This window comes from Anabrus simplex, chromosome 1, assembly GCF_040414725.1.
Source record: "Anabrus simplex isolate iqAnaSimp1 chromosome 1, ASM4041472v1, whole genome shotgun sequence".
In the NCBI taxonomy this organism is placed as follows: domain Eukaryota; kingdom Metazoa; phylum Arthropoda; class Insecta; order Orthoptera; family Tettigoniidae; genus Anabrus; species Anabrus simplex.
The window spans coordinates 606,927,898-606,949,523 of record NC_090265.1 but is presented as its reverse complement, the minus strand read 5'-3'; the positions used below and the strand labels follow the sequence as shown (position 1 = coordinate 606,949,523).

General features: G+C 37.7%; 1 protein-coding gene across 1 annotated transcript in view; it reads left to right on the top strand.

Moving 5' to 3' along the window:
* LOC136857201 (uncharacterized) overlaps positions 1-21,626 on the top strand; it is a 170,944-nt gene that overhangs the window by 97,553 nt on the left and 51,765 nt on the right. Inside the window, exon 5 of the mRNA XM_067135664.2 lies at positions 6,481-6,782. Coding sequence (XP_066991765.2) covers positions 6,481-6,782 — 302 coding nt within the window. The remainder of the gene's footprint in view (positions 1-6,480; positions 6,783-21,626) is intronic.

Genomic DNA, 21,626 nt, shown 5'->3' with positions numbered 1-21,626 from the left:
GTGCGGTTACCATTGGAGCAGGTACAGAGAAGGATAATTTCACAGGGTGTATAATAGATGGTAGTTAAAATGTTTGACAATATTTATTGATAACTCTCCAGTAAATCACCCTGCTTTTGATTTATCAAAATTAAATTTTGAATCGATCTTTTCAGAATGCAAAAGTGAAATATATGCACTGTTATATTCTGAGACATCCACTTCATGTCAATAATGTCCAAAATGAATACCATTTTCTGAGATCCCAAGCACCCTACAGTTCATCTAGGATCTCTTATATAGACTCAAATTCAAAATAACACTTCGTATATAGAACATCATTTAACCACTTGTTGATTTACCAAATTTCTAGATTGCACAGAAATTAAGTCCATCACTTGTGATGCAAACCTGAAGTTTGTCTAAGATTATTAAGCATAACATTAACTCACACTTCCTTTAACAATCTGATAGTTCAAAGAAATATTTTCAATCACTTGCTGAAAATTCCTACAGTTCATCTAAACCAATTATATAAGGCGGTAAAATAGTGCATTTGTTTCATGGCAAGCCCTATAGTTCATCTAAGTTAAATGACTTCAATTTACACAAACTTTCAAGAGAAACCTACAGTTCAAAATAAGTCCTTAAGTCTTTTTGAATAACCTCCTACAATTATTATAAACAGTAGGATTAGAATCCACACAAGGCACTATTCCTTCGACGAATGTAGCACTGTGAATGATTGAGTGCTTTATTAAAAAGTCAGTTACTGTCTAAGTGTAATTACTCACTCAAAAATATATGAAATACGCTTATATCACCTGTAATCTGCTCATAAGGATAGATGAAGTACTGTCCTGTGGCGTGCAGCTTGAACTCGAACTCGGCACCAGCAGCGTAACACGTTCCATCCCATGAAGACACCACATTATCATCCCTCGTAGAAACCACGATCACTCGCTGGATACCACGAATACCCCACGAAGAAACCATTATTAATCCCACGCTAGAAATGACGTTCTACGTAGTGTAATATCACGACACTTCGCCAAGATTTCCGATGTTCTTTTAAAGAGAAATGTTGAAACACGGAAAGTTCAAATGGCACATTACAATGAGCTGTGGGACTCTTAATTATCATTAATGAGTTGTATTTTACACTGACATAAGTCTTAAGGCACAGTTTGTACTCGCACTTTTCTTCTACGATATTAAATACGTCACTCAATCTATGCTACAGTTGGAACCATAAGTCAAGTTAATGCAGTAATGACCTGAGGTCGTTTTCATACAGTTTATAAAGCATGAATTGAACACTATCACAGTTCATAATAATCACTGATTGTGTCCTAAATTCAATCGTAGAATAACTATCACGGTCCGTAAAACACTCGAGAAAATGCAATTAATATCACTCCTATAACAGTCTCTTGAATACTAATGTTCACAGTTTAAGAGGTTTTTATAAATGCGTTTGCATGATACGAGATCGTATGACCTAATATTGCCATAAAATGTCCTTAACATTCAGTTCGTATCTTATGGTAATAATCGAAAATTCGAGAAAATGCGTGAAAAATAGTCACATTTAATCCTATTAATTATTGAATATTCGAGTGGAATGGCATTTCAAACAGTTCACAATCGTAATTGTATACGATAAATGCGTCTCAAAATTAATGAAGTTGTCAAATTGAAAGTTCAGTTTATCACGCACAATTTCCTAGTATGCTGTCACTGTCAATGATCACGACAAAGTTCAAAAATATGTGAGATTAACGAAGTCCACAGTACTGTCGAATGGTAAATTAAACACCCGTATTCTCAATTATACTTCAATGCACAGTCTCTATCGTAAAACCACTTATTTAAGACACTCGTAAATCTTATACGACGAAAACTCAGTTTGAGAAAACTTTACAACATCTCAAACGCCCACGACGTGGTTGAAACTTCACTGACTAAGACCTCGCACAAATTCAAAGTTCTAGAATATAACTTTCATATCTCTCACGAAGCGCGACGGAGCATAATGACGTCTAGTCATGATCGAGTCGTAGAGTTCAAGATACACTGACTATACCCTCGGGTCGTCGACTTATTTATATCCGGCTGGAAGCAAGCTCTCTGAGTTAGGCGACAGAGGGGTGGTTATACATTCCAAACTTCAATGCGTCATATCTTTTAAACCACTAGGCGGATAAATCTCAAATTTGCAATGTCGTATATTTAAAATGTGAGCTACAAGCTGGTATTAGTCGCATATTTATCGGTCAAGTCGTTGAGAAGTATAATAATTATTGCGAGACGTTTCTACCGGGAGGTGAGATACATGTGGCGCTGACGTCACTCGACCTTGTCCCCTCTCATGTTGTCTTCCTCACACAGAGCAGTAGAGACGAGAACGCTCTCTCGTACAGCTGTTCGGACATCGTAACTCAGCCGTTCTTTCATGAATAAAGATTTTATAACACATATGTGCCAGGGCCTATGCCTTCCTGGTACAATATATACTATAACCTTCCAATGTATGTCAGGATGAGATTGGTGTACACATTGGAAGTTTATGTCGAGAAATAATGTCAATGAAATCTTATGTCCGGTTATCACACCTCCAGATGAATTAGAAGGCAGTTGATTTGTCTAATTACGTGAACGGCATCGCTGAATTGAAGATATCAGCGGATTGATAACAAGCTCTAAACCCCGTGGTATCTCGGAAATATTAGTAGAAAGTTAAACATCGGAAAACATAGGGCAGGATTAAATGAATAATACGTATTCCTCAAGTAAACTTTCCGAAATGCATGAACGGCAGAATATCTATGACAGAATGTTACTGAGGGCCATGAAATATGTAAATAATAAATTCATATGAGAGGGCCATACCTTGTACATCTAGTCTCGCACGATCCAACGATCGAGATGAAGAAAAGAAACTGTCGATTACTAACCTAAATACGAGGCGGCAATTATTAAATAAGTTCCTTTGCTAGTACAGCTGATTTGTACGAGATCGTCTTGCATTATGTGTCAAATGTTTCCAATTGTCAGGAACATATGGGAGCTAGAAGCTGAGAAGAATTTTGAAAAGCAAACCGTCTGCAATTATTATGTTGTGGTAGAATCTGTTTTGTCTCTGAAGAAGTTGACACTCTCAATCTGCATCTCAGAAAGATCGGAAGCAAGAATTCATAGGGAAAATATTGTATTGAAAGGAAATATTAAAGAGATATTGGCATATCATAAACATATAATATTGTAAAACAAGATATCTTGTTATTGAATGAAAAAGGCAAGTGTATCATTTGAACTGTAAAAATTGTATTAGGGTGTATAACCTTGTTCTAATTGATATCTCTGAGTTTCAGGTAATATGGAACCGTCAGCAATTAATTATTCAGATGAAATGAGTGCACGTATCAACATGAACAACTAAAATAGAGGGACCTCAAAGGATCTGACCAGAAAATGTGATGGACAATACTTGATAATGTTATTGAGTGAGAGCTAAACTCGGAAGGTGACACCGTCGTGGAGCAACAACCCAGGATGAGTACTTGAATATCTTATATATTCCGCCACGTAATTGCTTATTATAGTTGTAGAGTAGTACTTATTTAGTTGTCGATTTGACATGAACAATTTTAACTTGAAAGCGACCGTTATTTGTTGGACATTGCGTTGTAATACTTACGATCGTTACGTCTAGTGTGGTGAGCCAGACTACGTTGTGATAATATGCGATGGTTGTGAAAGATTTCTTTAATGTTTGTTAGCAAGGTTTTACGGAAAGATTTTTCGACATGGACGTTATTGGTATCGTAATGGTGTTATGGTATTGAACGTTAATTTAACTTGTAGCTCAGAATACCTCGGAGGAGATCGGTATTTTGCGACGTGCGATTCTGTGGTCTTCAAAATGTTATGTGCTTGTGTGGAAATACAGTGTTTTGATAATAGAAGTGTGATACTATTGTGGTGATATGGAGTTAATGCGGCAACGTATTTAGTAATTTTACGTAATTGCCTGAATAGATTGTTCTTTAGTATTGTGAATTCGCTGTGCATGACGAGTTGTGCGATGTAATAAGGTGTTAGTTACGGTAGGATCTTTGAAAGTATTTACGTGGATAGAGAGATGTGATGATTATAGACGTGTCATTAGGATTGCGAATTTTATGATGATGTTATGTGAAGGTCCTGATGATGGTATTGACGGTAGGAACTATGTCGGTCATGCGTGAATTTTGATGTTGTCGTGATGAATAATTTATTTAGGTACGAGGCCGTATTTTAGAATAATGTTATAGGATGTTGCACTCACGAAACACTAGTAGTTGGTCGTCACATTTATCCTATTTAAATACAAGATTGACCAGAGCGCACGATATTAAAGGGATGTTTAGGATCTTCGCAAGATAATCGGTAACGTAAAGATATTGAGGTCACGTCGTAAAGGAAATATGATCTTCTATGGTAAGTAAATCATTTCTTTGCTAGTTGGATTTTGTAGATCATTTGAGTTGACGCCTAGTGCTAATGTAGTATTCCAGGTCAAACGTCGCAGTGGTATCCGGAGGCGCAGAATCAACGTAGTTAGACAAGGGTATTGTAGACGTTGCAATGTCTTTTGATGTCTTTTATCTAGGCGCAGTCACCGATGAATGTATGGGAGGATCGAGTCTGTCTTTTAAATGCATGATTTTGATGGATGTCATATTATGTTACGATCCTGTGTCTTTCAAACATTTCTATTGCATTTATGGTGATTTTATGAAGTTAGAATAACGGTATTTTTCAAGTTGCTAGATAGACAGATACCGACATGTAATGCGGTGATTTTTAAAAGAGAAATGACGGAATATTGTGAGATATTTGGGTAGAAAATAGCATTCTGAAGTGGATGATTCTATAATTCCCAGTGATTTATTTTTAGAAAATGCAAGGTTGATAACTGATCTTTCACTGTAAGCCTTCAGCAGGGGGACACTTTGTCTCTTTTTGTTTTCGATTGACGATGTTATAACTTATTTGTAACAAGAGCTTGAAGTTAGGTGTTTATTTTCTATTTAACATAATATTTTCCTTCCTATATCCGTTTGAGTTGCCATTAATTTGCTCTTAATGTAATTGATACTTCTGAAGTTATTTAAAAATCATTAAAGGGAAAATCCTTCCATAAATAAAACATTTTACGGAGTTCTCATTTAAAGTAGCGTAGGAACACTAGGTTAGTTATTTAATTTAAGATAAGATTTAATGATGGTCAATGTATCTTAACGAATATGCCAATATTCTCGATCTCTTAATACTCTATTGCGGGATATTCACGTAATTTAGGCAGAAATGATGATTACATTCCACGTTAAAAGCCACGATGATAACAGTCCACTTAATTAACCTGTGACCCAACTCGTCGGACTTGCACGTCCCTTGAGTGGAGCCTTCATGGATCTCCGACTGCATTGCTTCGCCGCGGCCTAACCCAACACTGAGATACAGTATTAAAATTTACAAAAATGGTCACAGGGATTGCTGTCAGGGCACAATACGTAACAATTTAACTACAATCACGAAAGCGATAATCATTGTAGAATTGAATTGAACAATAATAATAGTTACGATAATAGTAATAATAATACAGACATAATAATATTAATAATAATAACACAGATGAAATAATAATAATAAAATACAGATATTATCTGGTAACGTGATTTGAACCGCTACAGTTGAAATGGCAACAGCTCCATGTCGTGGGATTCTGGCACGTTAATAAAAATGATACATACGAATATTATCATCACAAAACTCTAACTTTATACTACTATATTCTGTATCCCAGGCTTGCGAGGGAAACTAATAGGACAAGGTAAACTCTACCAGGCATATGTTGTGACGTGTATTTTTCTTTGCCAACTAACAAAATATCAATACTCATACCCCTTACATTCTATATATACGTTTAGTGTGTGTGTGCGTGTATTTCTTTGCCGCATTATTTGTATAAAATGTCACTTCTTTATAGCTTATCACATGACCATACTTATTATAAAATTACCGTATTTATTCTAAACCAGAATATTGCATCTTTACTCAAACTATAAATTCTTGCATTCATTTCACTTGTACTCGGAATACATGAAATGCTGCAGTTATGTTGGGATGGGAATAACAGAGGTTTGTGGGGGGTGGAGGGTTTGTCGTCCAAGTAGTCCAGACACTCCAGGAGTTTTAATGAATGTACTTTTATTAAGCATTTTATATATAATGTATATTATTATTAGCTTCCGGAATCCGCACGAATCCACCACTCTTGCCTGGATCCAATTATTATTATTATTATTATTATTATTATTATTATTATTATTATTATTATTATTATTATTATTATTATTATTATTATTATTATTATTATTATTATTATTATTCCGGACTAATGGGTCCGGATTAATGAGGATCTACCGTATCTAAATGTTGACCAATTTATTCCAGGTAAACAGTGGCAGTCCTATGATGTGTGCCACGAAGAACAGCCCGAATCACTATTTCCAAGCAGGAGTGGTAGTTGATAAAACTGTTTATACTGCAGAAGGTCAATATAATTGCAATGAAAATTACTCTTTGGAAAACCTTTGCAGTATTGGCAACTTCACAGAGATGAGCAAACATTGTCCTGACATCGATAATAATACTTATAAAGATGCTTGCTACGGGTTTGATATTGTTAATACAGGCAAAGAAGAGATTAAAACCTGGATCGATACGACAGTGAAAAATTGGAAGAAAAATGAGAGGTAAGGAAACTATATGATATTGTCTTGAAGAAACGTGTCCAACAGCTGTGTTTTGTGAGAATGTGTACCCTACTGTCTACACGTTTGAAAGTATTCCCTCGAGGTTTCAGTTCGACGTCGCTGTACCTCTGAAACATAAAATAAAAGCTAAAGGTTCGTTCCACCTATTCAATACTATTTATTGTAACCTCAAATAAGTTACATATATTTGATAGTCAAAATTAATAAAAGTAAGGCAAGACATGAATTATAGATTTAAAAAATTATGAAGCAAGCATAACGGAACACTATCAAAGGTGTGAAGCTCTGTATGCCCACAAAAGTACATTCCACCAAACTGATCCCTTTCATTTATGTTTGTTGAATTGTAACAAAATCCCCATTCAGTCAGATCGTAGTGCTACAGAAAGCAGTCTCCTTTATTGGCTGACCATCGATTCTTTGAACAACATTTGCTGTTTCTTCGGAGCTGTCACCAAAGCTTCAGTATAATGCACTGTCTTCTTCCAAAAAGTCCATGATTTGTATCGCGGCCAAAGTATGTGGAGTTTTTGAAGTAAAATGTCTCATTCCTGTGGTTCAGAGCCATGTACAGTAAAAAGTAGAATCACCGTTGCTATGATCTCATCAAAAGTAACGTAAAACTACAACCGTGGTCTAGGCACAAAGCTTTATGAGTTTTGTGGAAACAATGGTCTAGTTCTGTCCCTTTTTTTTAGCCTTCTGTCTTTTGTCCGTGTATTGTCTTTGTCCGTGATACAACACAGCTTATTCCAACAGATTACCTCAAGTATATCCAGTCATATACATGATAAACCCGAACTCCACGGACAAATTTTCGGATATTGTTCAGGGATACCTTCAGAGTATATTGGTTTAAGGGGCCCGTGGTCTCCGGTGGCTCGTTACAAAGTAATTGAATTTCATTTGGTTTGTTCCCCCAATTAGCTTTGCATCTGTATTGCACTGAACAATACCTGTAAGGAAACAGTTCTGCATTTCTTACGTACTGTACAGCATTGGGGCCGCAAGGGGGGCGCTTGCTCCCCCTCCCCTGGAATTCTAAAATGGTTGATATTCAATTGTTTAATATCATACCAGATTATTTCATAAACTGAACTTACTGACAGTTATCTAACATCTGTTATAACCAGAAATTTCTGTAAACAATTTAATGTTGCTGACGTTATATTGGCTTTTATATTCAATAAAAATATTCTAATAATGTCATACAATAGGCTACTAATGGAAACATTGCTTCAGTTTCCAATGTGGTTACGCCTACCAGAGTTAGGTACGTTTCTATTACACTAATCATCATCATCATCATCATCGTCATCATCATCATGAGTGGCGACTACCTACTTTTGCCACCCCTTGTACGGTATCTTAGGAATTTGCCCTCGGTAGTGACCATAAGGAAAAGCACGTCCTGAAGATATGCTTATACATTACCCCACCTTTAGCCAAGCTCAACCCCTAAACTAAAGTCGTGTTTGCTGACTGGTAAGATATTAGTCCCGTAAGGTCGTACTTACAAAGCGGATAATTTATTGTGCTCTCGCCTAATTTTACGCCGTTTCATCTTACCGCAATCTTTGTTTGTGCTACGAAATTCTGTATATTGTTATTTTTTGGCGTGCAATAATACGGTGGATAATTTCTTGTGGACAAAGTCACGATTGCTATAATAGAACGGCCGGCTGCCATTGTTGTCGTACAGTAGGTTCTTAACTTGTAGTGTTAAATCATCTACAATCGAATCACTTTATAATAGTTCATTGTTTCTGGGATGTTTGTGCTGTTATCAAAGCGGCTATTATAGTGAGAAGTGATTTAGTAATTTTTATCTATTTAACTTAGCGGTTATAAATTATTGCTAATAAAATCAAACTATTTAGCGACTTTTATGCATTAAAAATGGATACAAGACGGTTTTTCAAAAAGGCTAAACGTAGTAACTTGAGTGAAGGGGCTGGAAGTTCTGAGGAAATAAGTGCGCCAAGTGACAAAGTTGAACAGAACAAAGAGTGCAGTGTTCACGAACTGGAATCTTCACAAGATATAGAACAGTGACGTGATAAAGCAGAACTTTAAGGGGGGATTATTAACCAAGTGCTTCTGAGAGATGAAAGTGACAGAAAAGACATTGGCATGTTCTTAATGCAAGAAAATATACTTTATGTGACACTCTTAAGTATGAATTATTGGTAAAACCATGGGTCCCACAAATAACCTACTATTTTTAAGGTGATTTGCGAGCTGGAACCAGCCGCGCTTTCATACAACAGTTGAAGGATTATTCTACGTGGTTATGCTATTCTCGTGAACTTAAGGGCGCTTTATGCTGAACGTGTGTTCTCTTTAAGCCGAGCGTTAAGAGAGGTCTTCAAGGTTCATTCATTACGAAACCTTTCACAAAATATAAGGACTTGAGTGCCAGCGCCAAAGACCACATAAAATCAAATTGGCGTAGAGAATTATCAGAAAAAGCGGCATTTATGAAGGAAGGCAACCTCATCGTAGCTGATCAAAACAATAATACGCTGACTTAGCAAATGTCATGGGATAGTCACCTAATAGCGTGTGGGGCCTCCTCTGGCCCTGCGAACTGCAGTGAGACGCCGTGGAAGTGAGTCGACAAGTCCCTGATAGTCCTCTGGACGCAGCTGACTCCAAATCGTTTGCAGAACGACCGCCAATGCTGGTCTGTTCGTGGGTGCAGGATCCATGGCACGGAGCCTGCGTTCCAGGACATCCCAGATATGCACGATAGGGTTCATATCGGGGCTCCTGGTTGGCCATGGCAGTCGTTGGACCTCCGCTGCATGTTTCTGGAACCATTCCCGGGCGACGTGGGAGCGATGTGAAGGCGCGTTATCATCTTGAAACACCGCAGAACCGTCTGGGCGCTGGAAGGCCAAAAATGGGTGGAGATGGTCTCCGAGTAGCTCAACATACTGCGTACCATTCAAAGTCTCTTCCAGAACAACTAGGGGGCCCCTTCCATACCAGGAAAATGCACTCCAGACCATAACAGAGACACCAGCGCCCTGAACCACACCTTCGAGGCAGGCGGGATCCATCGCTTCATGTGATCTGCGCCATACACGGTGCCTCCCATCGGCATGGTGCAGTTGAAATCGTGATTCGTCCGACCATATCACAATGGCACCCGTGTGCGGCGCCGGCTCCCATACCCTCTAGAACCCATATTCCTACGGATTGTCCACTGGGAGACGTGTCTAGCACGGCCTGTGCGGAAATGAGTCGTGATATGTTGTACGGTTGCCCGTCTGTCGCAATTGACAATCCGTCTCAGATGTCGCCGGTCACGCTCATCGAGGGTGGCTGGATGGCCGGTCGTTCGTCTGTTGTCGACGGTGACAGCCGCATTCAACCATTCACGATACACCCTGGACACGGTTGATCGTGTGAAGCCGAATTTCCGCACCACTTCCGAAATCGCACTTCCCATCCGTCGGGCACCGACCACCATACCCCGTTCGAACGGTGTCAGCTCACGACGACGTTCCATGTTACACCTGTCACATGTACAGCCACTGCTCACAAGGTCTCCTATACAACTGCCGCTGGCACGGGGGGCGTATGGTGCGCAGACAACACACCTGCGCATCAGTGCTCCGCTATCCCATGACATTTGCTCAGTCAGTGTAGACTCCACCATCAGATTCAACAAAATAGAAAGAAGCTGGAACCAATATTGTCAACTATCATTTTTTGTGGCATCCATGATATCTCACTTCGAGAGAAAACGTCAGACAGCGGAATTTTCCATGATTTATTGGAATTCCGCCTGGAGGCGGGAGATGCTCTACTACAAGAACACCTCTCAAATCCTGCAAGAAATGCCAAGTACACTTCTCATCGAATTCAAAATGAAATGATAAGGTTTTGTGAACAGGAATTACGAGAGATACTGGTTACGAAAGCAAATTTATGCAATGCTTTCTCTGTTATTGCTGACAAGACAGCTGACATATATGGAACCGAGCAGCTGTCTATTGGAATTCGATTCGTTAAGAATACATCTAGTGATGATTTGAAAGTATGTGAAGAATTCCTCGGGTTTCAGCCTTTGGAAGAAATGAATGCCAAGTCAATCGCTAATTCAATTTTGAATTTTTTAACAAGCTCTAGTCTGGATTTAACCAAACTGTGTGGTCAAGGATACGACGCTTGTGCTACTATGGCAGGACCTGAAGGTGGAGTTGCAAAATTAATACAAGATAGGTATCAAAAGGCTATTTTCTGTCACTGTGCTAGTCATAAACTTAACCTGGTAATAAAGGACCTCAATGAACACTCTGTTGTGAATAATGCGGCAGGTGCCATCAAGGATATAATTCACTTTTTTTCGTGAAAGTCCACTCCGAAGAAATCAGATCTGCAACTTACCTCTTTTCTGTGAAACAAGATGGTCCTCAAGTACAAAAGCATTAGGCTCTTTTCAGAAAACTTTTCCAGTATTATGAAGGCTCTCGAAAATATTTCTAACTGGCAAAGTTTCAATTCCAAGACTCGACAACGGGCACATAACCTTCACTGTTCAGCATCGAACTCGGCCTTTATTGTTTCAATACACGTAATGACAAAATGCAGTGGCATTTTAGAACCCGTAACAAACTCCCTTCAAACGGAAGGACTGGAGCCCTTGAAAGTTAGAGAACATATCTTGTTGCTACTGGACCTTTTTTAAAAAAGCAACAATTAGACGCAAGTGCGCACATTCAGAATGGTAGATGCCGAGGACACAGCGTTTAATAGTGGTTTGAAATAACGCTCCCTCGCCTCGCTGCCAAGCAGCGTCACATGGCGAATCACAATGAAACTAGGGCTGAGGATTATTACAGAGTTTCAATCTTCATTTCCTACATGGACTCACTGATACAGTCCCTAGAATCGCACTTTGGACAACAAAACAAAACCATGTTGATGCTGTATTCTCTCCATCTTGTGTTATGAAGACATTAAGAAAGGAAGATTTTTTGCATTCCATGAAAGTTATTTTTAACATCTACAAAACAGACAGGTTAATGGTGTACGCCGAGTTGTGGTATGACGTGAGGCAAACCAAGGACTGTAAACCAGATATGAATTTCCTGGAACTGTTAAAAGAAAGGATTTTTGCCGAAGCGTAGGTGTTGTTTTAGAAATTTGTATTTCCCTGCCCGCGACTATTTTCTAGAGAAGCTCCTAGAAGGATGCAACTTCTCCTACACGATTCTGATGTTTAAGGACATATTATATATTTTTTAAAGTAATTTAAACTATTAATCAGGTTTAAGCGTGGTTTACGTCCATTTATATAAACATAATGGATAATATTTGTCAAGTGATTGGTATGTGTTGATTGAATGATTGTGTATGCTGGAAATCGTATTACGAAACTAAGCCGTCATATTCGTAACGCTGCAAAATCAGTATAGATTTTTTGATTCGTACTTTTTTCCTTCCCATTTAAAGTAGGCAGAACATTTGCGTAGCCAATGCCCTTTACCACTGCCGTGAAACTGTGTGTGTGAAAAAATAAAATGAACATTACAAAGTTTGTCACTCCGTACAAGCGTTTCATTATTCTAACAAGAGCACTGCAGGATATTCATGATTGGCTGTGAAAAAGAGGAAAGACGTGGTTATCCACTGTAACGGTGATCACAAAACTAGATTTTCTAAAAACATTTCTGAACGTTATTTTTAAGTAACTGGCACATTATTCATTGTGTGTGCTATTCGAATAAATAGCCAGGTTGAGTTTTAGGGATATTTCTACGGTTTAATTTAACATAGAGAATTGGAGTTATGTCAAAATACAGTATATCCATTTATTTAGAAAATAAGCTAACTTGGTTAACATTACCATTTTAAAAACTGCTTGATTTCTAATTTTTGGAAATACGACATGATCATTATATTATTTGTATCCATTTTAAGAACTGAACCTTTTGATAATGAATCACAGAAAAGGAAAAGAAAATTTTGTGGTCAAAATCTCTGAACTAGAGGCTAAATATCCATCTATTCCGGCCATAAAGTAGCCAACGGTTTCAGAGTAGCGAAGCGCTGCATTTAACGAAGCAAGTAAGAAATGCAACGAAAATGGGTGGAGGTGGGGCTGGTTGTGCATCATCATTATCTCGTACAGGGCCTCTCAAACGTCCAAAATCTCACACGTGTAAACAGCGGCGCCGAGTTCCTGCGCACAGTGCATCGGTTCCACTCGGCTCGGCTCGGTCCAACGCTTTGTCTCCGGGCTACTCGGCTAAGCTCGGCTCAACTCGGCTAGGATTTGGAGCGCTACGGAGGAAGTGAGGAAGAGGGAGACAGGAGGAGCGAGCGAGACAGGCGTGGGGAAAGAGAGAGACAGCGCTATTGCTCCAAATCGAGGAATGGGGTCTGCACTCTGGGCAACCACGCGAAGTCGTCTTTTGTACCGTGCACAGTGCATGCACCAGGCGCATGCACACTGAAAGGCCCTGATCTAGTAGGTAATGAAACGAAATAATGTATTTTCTTTATAGCAGGAAAGTTGATCTAAAAAAGTGTTAATGTGCCCCCCTCCCCTGGAAAAAAGCCCGCGGGCCCCCATGATGTACATTACACTGATAGAACAGACTCAACACGCTGTGATAAAAGTGTTTTTTGTTGTACATTTTGGTTATTGCATATTACAGGTCTTTGCACTGTTGTGAAGGCATTTTAACACAAAAAAGATGATTTAGGGTAAAAAACGAATGAATAAATAATTAAATTATTACTCTGAAACAAGTCAGTGGAGACCACAGGTCCCTTATACCAATATACTCAGAAAATATCCTTGAATAACCTCCGAAAATTTGTCGGTGGGGTTCGGGTTCACCCTGTATATTGTTGCCGCCCAAAACAACTCGACTCTCTCACTGTTGCCACATCCAAAGCTGTTCGACGATCTTTTGTTGCAAATACCACGATCGTCGCCACAAGATCTGTCTGTGAAGCTGAAATTGGACGAATTATTACGTTTAATAATGCATACATGCATACATTTGAGATTAGTGCATACATTTGAAATTTCGGATTTATTATGCATTTTTTTACTTTTGCTATTCATATTTTAACATGTTTTACAAGCAGTCTTCAACAAAATGTGAAGTGATTATTATTATTATTATTATTATTATTATTATTATTATTATTATTATTATTATTATTATTATTATTATTATTATTATTATTATTATCCAATACAAATGAACCCTATTTTACAAACTCTTTTAGGGTTATAGCTGGAACATACAATTATAAATTAAACATAATGATGGAAATTTGCAGAACCAGTTTACGAAAGATGCGATGAATGAAAATGAGGAGATGTTTGTAACAACATTTCTGTACGAAAATATGGTATAGTGGTTGTGAAAGCTGAATATTACAGCAGTTCAAGTGAGAATCCAAATCTAATCTTGCTCTTGTAAACACAGGACAATCGAATATTAAATGGTAAACTGTTTGAGTAAACCCCCAAAAGCAAGAATAGTCACCCGTCAAAATAATTTTAAAACGTTCGAAATATTATTTGAAATTCCCATGGCTTGACATCCTTAGCTCAACAACCACACCTTTATTTCGTATTTTTTTTAATTTTCGTATATTTTGATGTTAACACCAACTTTAAGTGATTTGATTTGTATTGGGGTTTGCAATAGTTTAAAGGTTTGTTCAGAGTCTTTAACTTCACTTTCATCTTTTTTTTTTTTTTTTTTTTTTTGCTATGGGCTTTACGTCGCACCGACACAGATAGGTCTTATGGCGACGATGGGATAGGAAAGACCTAGGAGTTGGAAGGAAGCGGCCGTGGCCTTAATTAAGGTACAGCCCCAGCATTTGCCTGGTGTGAAAATGGGAAACCACGGAAAACCATTTTCACGGCTGCCGATAGTGGGATTCGAACCTACTATCTCCCGGATGCAAGCTCAAAGCCGCGCGCCTCTACCCGCACGGCTAACTCGCCCGGTACTTTCATCTTTAGGAGATACTACAACCACATGTTTAGTTGACGTTTTCATTTTTATACTGCACAACATTAGCATACGTAGCTTGTTGTCTAGGCCCACACTAGGTTGTGTAATACTTAGGCTACTCACCAGTGTAGTTAACTCTTCTTTAAAGGTATCCATCGTCAGCTTTATAACATTAATGGACGAAAGCACTTCATTACACCAGTTTCTATTCATTCTATTGTCTGATTTCAAAGTCTTGTATATTAAATTAAATTCATTTTCCGCGGAGCGATACATTACACTAACATTCACAGCCACCGCCATCTTGAACCCTTGAATGTAAAGTAATTAATGCTGCGAGCTATTTAGGCAATGAAACATTTCAAAGGGAACTGGCACTTATCAATACACACTTCCTAATCATACCAGAATCAATCAAGAAGCTAGAAACATGTGGATTGCGTCTTTATGATTCGCTGGACATTAGAGAGAACATGAAGCGTGAAATGGATGGTAGGCTATCCCAGAAAACCTCGAACTCCGTATGCAAACAAAGTACCGTGATGTGCATAAACTAAATCCGGACTATGATATCATAATAGCTATAAACAAATTTGGCTGGTATTGATAATGCAGATCTACCAGAATGTTTAACACCTACACTCGCTCTCGAACTCAAGTAGCCTACCGTCCTGTCACATCCGTAGATGTAGAGAGATAATTCTGCGCATTGAAGCTAGTTTTAACAAACGCCACAGATTTAAACAAGAAAACTTTAAGAAGACTGTTCTAGTGTACTGCAAATCAAATTATGGACAGAAAAAGTAGGGTGTGCGGTGTAAAATGAAAGAGGAATGTGTATTTAAGTGTTTCCATCATGTTTGTGGGTTTTTCACACTGTTTTCTTAAACGCTTACTAATGTACGGTATGTAACATGTGTTTAATTAACACACTGTGTCTTATTCAGGAGACGTGTGCATATTGCTTTAACAGTGAACACTGATAGATTGATACGTCTCACAAACTATGCACTTGTTTGAACAAGGGACACAGCCGCAGCTGTACTGCAGGTACCGTACAGTGATATATATTTTTATTCAGTTGTTTATTCATGATCATGATTTTATCAAATACAGTAGAGACAATACGCGACGCTTACGGATTTAGCCTTGTTAAGATGGGAGACATTTCGCAAGTGGCGCTCCTAGTGACGTGACCTGAAAATTCGTGCTAAGTTCAAATATCAATGGAAATGCATATACGAAAATGGATAAATAAATTACGTCTAGAAAGAAAGTATATTGAGGTATTAACTTCGAAGTTGCTAAAGCAATTCTGGATAAATGAATGAAGAATTATTTAAAAGATTATTATTTAAAAACTGAAATTAGTCTTATAAACAAGATTTGAAATGGACTGCTGTGAAATGGCTTGATCTTTCATTTATGCATTACTTTTTTGCTTTAGCATTCCTGCCTAAACTTTTACGGTTAGATTTGTCCTTTTCTCATTTAAAAAACATTGTATCATCACATTCCTCACACACATGATGCAATGAATTAACATTTAAAAGCTGGATAATTTTTCCTCTTAACATGAAGCCTACTAACAGAAAGAAAATCTATAAAATCCCGGCTTTGATCTGAGATGTAGAGAGATAATTCTGCACATTGAAGCTAGTTTTAACAAACGCCACAGATTTAAACAAGAAAACTTTAAGAAGACTGTTCTAGTGTACTGCAAATCAAATTATGGACAGAAAAAGTAGGGTGTGAGATCTGAGAAGAAGGATAAAAGAAAGAAAAGTATGAAAATGTTGTCGATAGTGATGCTTTGAAGAATAATTACGTACAATTATAGTAAAAATGTAACATATCCTTGGCTGTATAGTTGAGGATTCCTAAAGTCGCTGGCCTGGAAATGATCTGAACAGATCTTATAGTTCTTATATAAGCGTAACGTCCCTTCTTTCTTGTACACCTTATCCAAATCACTTCTGTGACCTTTCAAAACCCACAGATCACACCTACAACAACACATCGGTATTGAAGGTTAACTGCTGCACTATATAATAAAATATGCGTATTATATTTTAAGCCAGTTAAAATATGGCTCGAGCAGATCAGAGGATTGTGAAGTACTACAAAAATCTCTTTGTCACTGGAAGAATAGATATGCAAACACAATATTACTTATATTTTCTTGTCACGAGGGAAATGGAAGAAAGACCGCGCATTCTTCTCTACTTCATAGTTACTGCAGCCAAACACAGCACATACCTTTCCCCTCATGTTGAGAGGAGATATCAAGGAATGACACACGCTACTGTTTAAATATGCCAACTCACTGAAAACGCACAAATAACAACAAAAACTTCACACATAAATACACGTGTTCTTATGACAGAATCAGTAGTTCTCAGGTCAATCCGCTAGAGAGAGATCTAATAGCTGTCCCTCGTTATCTCGCAGAGTGTCGCGTATTGTCTCCACTATATTTGATTTTATGTATCGGTGTGGATGAATCACTGTGTCTAGTAAACGAATATTTCGCTTGCATTTCATACAAGTGTTTAATAGCATGAATATAAGTGCATACGGTACTTAAATGCATATTTTTCCACTTTTTGCAGCATATTTGCATGCTTATATTGGTGATTTATACAGCATATGAATACGATTTCTACTGAAACACTCATTGAATTGCCTGCAATGAAACATAGGTTGTATGAGCGGTTGCTGAGACCTGCTGAAAAATACGAAAGTAAATTCTATCTCAGTTCAGTAAAATAAATGGGGTCGCAAAATCTTGTTCACATATCTAACACTGTTAGTTGTTTCCTAAAAATATTGGGCTTATTATTCCCTCGTCAGAAACTACACAGCACACCCCTAATTTATCATCATGAAGATGTACCTCATGGAGGAGATTAGGATTTCCGACATTCCAATATCGGCTGTCCTGAGAATTTACGAACCCATGCAGGGAAACCATTCTTTGTATGAGAAGAGAATAAAAATTGGATCAATTGCTCCGTTATGCACTTTATTCAAAATTCATTCACAAAATCTAATCCTACGCCCGGTTTAAGTTTTTACACCACAGTAGATTTATAGGGTTTTAACTTAAAGTTACTTCATAGCCCTTTTTTACGTAACCGTAAGAAATTCCCGTTTGCCGAGACAGACTAATAAGAGATTTCTTGGAATTTTTCAGGTGTTGGCTAATGTCTTCAAGATTTTTTCTGTTAGCACTGTACGTCGCTTTCTTCGCTTCTTATCATTAATATTTCCCGTTTAAGGAAATTTATTAACTAATCTATGAACTGTCCCATGACTTGGAACTCGAAAACCTTGGAATTTCTCTTGAAATAATCTAACATCATGAGCAGATTTTTTACCAACATACAAATCGTAAATAAACACTCGACGTGGAATAAGATAATTAGGCCTATTATTATTATTATTATTAGTATTATTATTATTATTATTATTATTATTATTATTATTATTATTATTATTATTATTATTATTATTATTATTATTATTATTATTATTATTATTATTATTATTATTATTATTATTATTATTATTATTACGAGGATACCGTGATTTACAGAGGTGTAAGAAGGTGCGCACATGAATGGGTGGGTAGAGAAAATATCAAATTAAATTTAAAACTCTAAAATTAAAAAAAAAATTCCTTCCTTGTTTTTGTTGTTTGTTTAGATTGAAACATTAAGGAATAACAAATTACAATTGGAACTGGAACTTATTGTTAGATGAACAACATCAAATAACAATTGGAAGACGATGTAAGCTCGTGAGGCCGAGCAATGATAACAGAAAAGCCTAGAGTAATCAGGCAACCATGATTTTGCAACTTGAGCTTGAAGCTCCCCAGTTACAATTTTCACAAGAGCAACCACTGCTCCATTCAATAACTCCTCTAGGAGACTGACTTCTCAAACATTACTACATTAAACGGGCGGTTAGAAGTGCTGATAACCTTAGAACACCAAAAACAATCTACAAACAATTCAGTTTTACCAACTAATGACTACCAAATTTTTATCTTGAAAATGAATTGTCCATCCTCTCACCAGAGGGAACACAAAAATCGACAGTAGAGTCATCTGGAAATGAAATGAACATCCAAACTTCTTCCGAAATGAGTTTCACTGTTCATATTATAGATGGCCTTCTGAAAGGCACTTAGTTTGAATGTACGGAGTTGGTGTACCTCCGGTACAATTATTATTATTATTATTATTATTATTATTATTATTATTATTATTATTATTATTATTATTATTATTATTATTATTATTATTATTATTATTATTATTATTATTATTATTATTAACCATTTATTCTCACTTCACATTTCACACAGGTTTTGCTCCACTCAAACACAAAACAAACTGTGCTGCGAGGCAAAGCCAGAACCGGTCGTTCCCGCGGGCTCCTTCCCGCACAGTTGTCGGCTTAATCATTCTCAGCTGCCACCCCGGTACCAAGATAATTGGATAATCCAGTATTTCAACTATTTAAATGTTTGTATCTTGTTGATGGGTGAAATGCATTATGGTGCTGTTGTGCAGTGATTACGAAGCCTGTTTTTTCGTAAGATAACTGATGTGGTCATCAGTCTTGGTGGCAATGGATTGAATGTTTTAATTTGGACTGTTGCTGTTTCAATTATGGTAGAAGTCATTTTAACCGGCCTTCCCGGTGAATAATGTCACATCCGGTTTCCCATAGTCGTGAGCGCCCACGTTACTACCCATCCAATCCAGTTCGCGGACAATATGTAAGTTGTTTCATATTACTTATCGCTTACAATAGCAAATGCATTTTTCTGTCAGTTTGCTGATTCATTCAGCGCTATAAGCAGGTGTATTATTTTAGTGGTTGTAAAATGAGTGCTGAGAAAAGATAACAGTCCCCTGTGGATGAGGGTGGTAGAATAGATCAAGGGCATCCTCTATCAGTCGTAAGAGGCGACTGACCCAAGGGCTCGTAACTTGAAAGCGTGGGTTGGCGACAACGAGCCCAGCATCCTCACTTGTATATTTCCTATCGGGTCTCCCTTGGTCAATTCTTGTTCTTTGCAGACCCCGAAGGTAATATGAGAAGCCTTCGTGGCCGATACCTTCAATCAGCGGCAGCGATGGGTCGGGGCAGTCACGCCCCCCACCCCCCAAAAAAGGATTAAATGTTTATTCCATTTTAGGCGGCTCAAACGAGGAATTATAGGAATTATTATAAAAATACGAACCCCAGACCCTGTTGTCTTATCACCTAATTCTTTCCTTTACTTTTCTTTAATTATTAAAAAATACTTAGCGGAAATACACACAAATTTTCATTCGTCATGGCTAACCTATTCGTACAACACCGCAGCAAGCAGTGGAGACTCGCGCAGCAGCGTGTAGCATGTGCTGTGAGAAAGGGTAGTTGGGGTACATATTTGCCAAGATCATAAACATTGAGGTTATGACTGCCAAGTTGTACTTCCTCTTAAAACAACAATTACAATCGCCATCACCACCCCATAACAAAATGGAACCTTTTTTCAATCCAGCATTAACTAGTGTTTTAGAATGTTTAGATAAAGGTGAATCTGTACAGTTACTTTACTTTATTTTAATATTGTCAGTTTAACCTGCTATTTTGCTACCTGACTGAAGGTCTCGTCCAGGCCGGATAAGAGGGTTTCCACTGTATTATATGTGGTATAGGAATTTTCTACAATAAAGTAGTTTTCCTTCAACCTATATGTTGGTGACACAATCTGAGAATGATACATGTTCTTTGGATTGTTATCTATTTTAATTGCATCTTGTTATTCTTATGTTTTTGTGAAAATAAACACAGCTCTGCACAAAACATTTTTTGGTAAGGCCGGATTGTTCCAGAGTTTGGTTAGAATTTGGAGTTCGGAGATCATTTTTACGTTATGTGGATAGTGTTATTTGCTTTAGACTGTAAGCATCAAGATTTGCGAGTGCTTATTGATAAACCACTAATTGTTTCGTGATGCGTGGGTGCAATGCATCTTCGAGAGACTGAATCATTGTGTGAAGTCAGCCTGTGATACAGTCATTGATCTCAATATATATGACTAAATAGTTCTCTGGATACAATCGACGACCTCTAGTGCGGATTGGACCCAGTAGCCAAAGAGTGCTACAGAACTATATGAGAAAACGTTTGAACGAGACTACGCAAAGCCATCTGTATCGAACAACCAGAGCAGTTGTATTAGCACTACATACCTACGGGAGTTAATCTGGTGTATTCCTTGTTTTTAAGTACTTTTCCTTTCTACATTGGAGGAAGCTCAGAAGAGAGCTCTTATCAAAAGATGAGCTACCATCAAGGCCCGCGTAACTAGAGTAGCTACATTTGTTAATGATTTCTCTGTGGGCTCTAATCTTAACGATATAAAAGTAAGGCAGAAACACTTGCAGAATTATATAGAGGAATACAACGAGATTCAGACCCAATTAGAAGTTAATGACCCCAATGGACCTCATGATTTAGATCGAGAGGGATTTGGAGAATTCTATTTCGAGTTGCAGTCAAAGATAGAAACATTAATAGAGGTTAAACCGCTGTCATCTATTAGTGAAAGTAGTGACATAAGCCATAACAATAATAGTGATCTGAAATTGCCTGCCATTTCTCTTCCTAAATTGAGCGGGCCTCCGTCAGACTTCATGCATTTTCGTGATAGATACGTTTAAAAGTTTAGTAATTGATAACGATGCCCTGACAGATATTCAGAGGTATCACTATTTACTGTCGTGCTTATCAGATGAGCCTCATAAGTTGATAG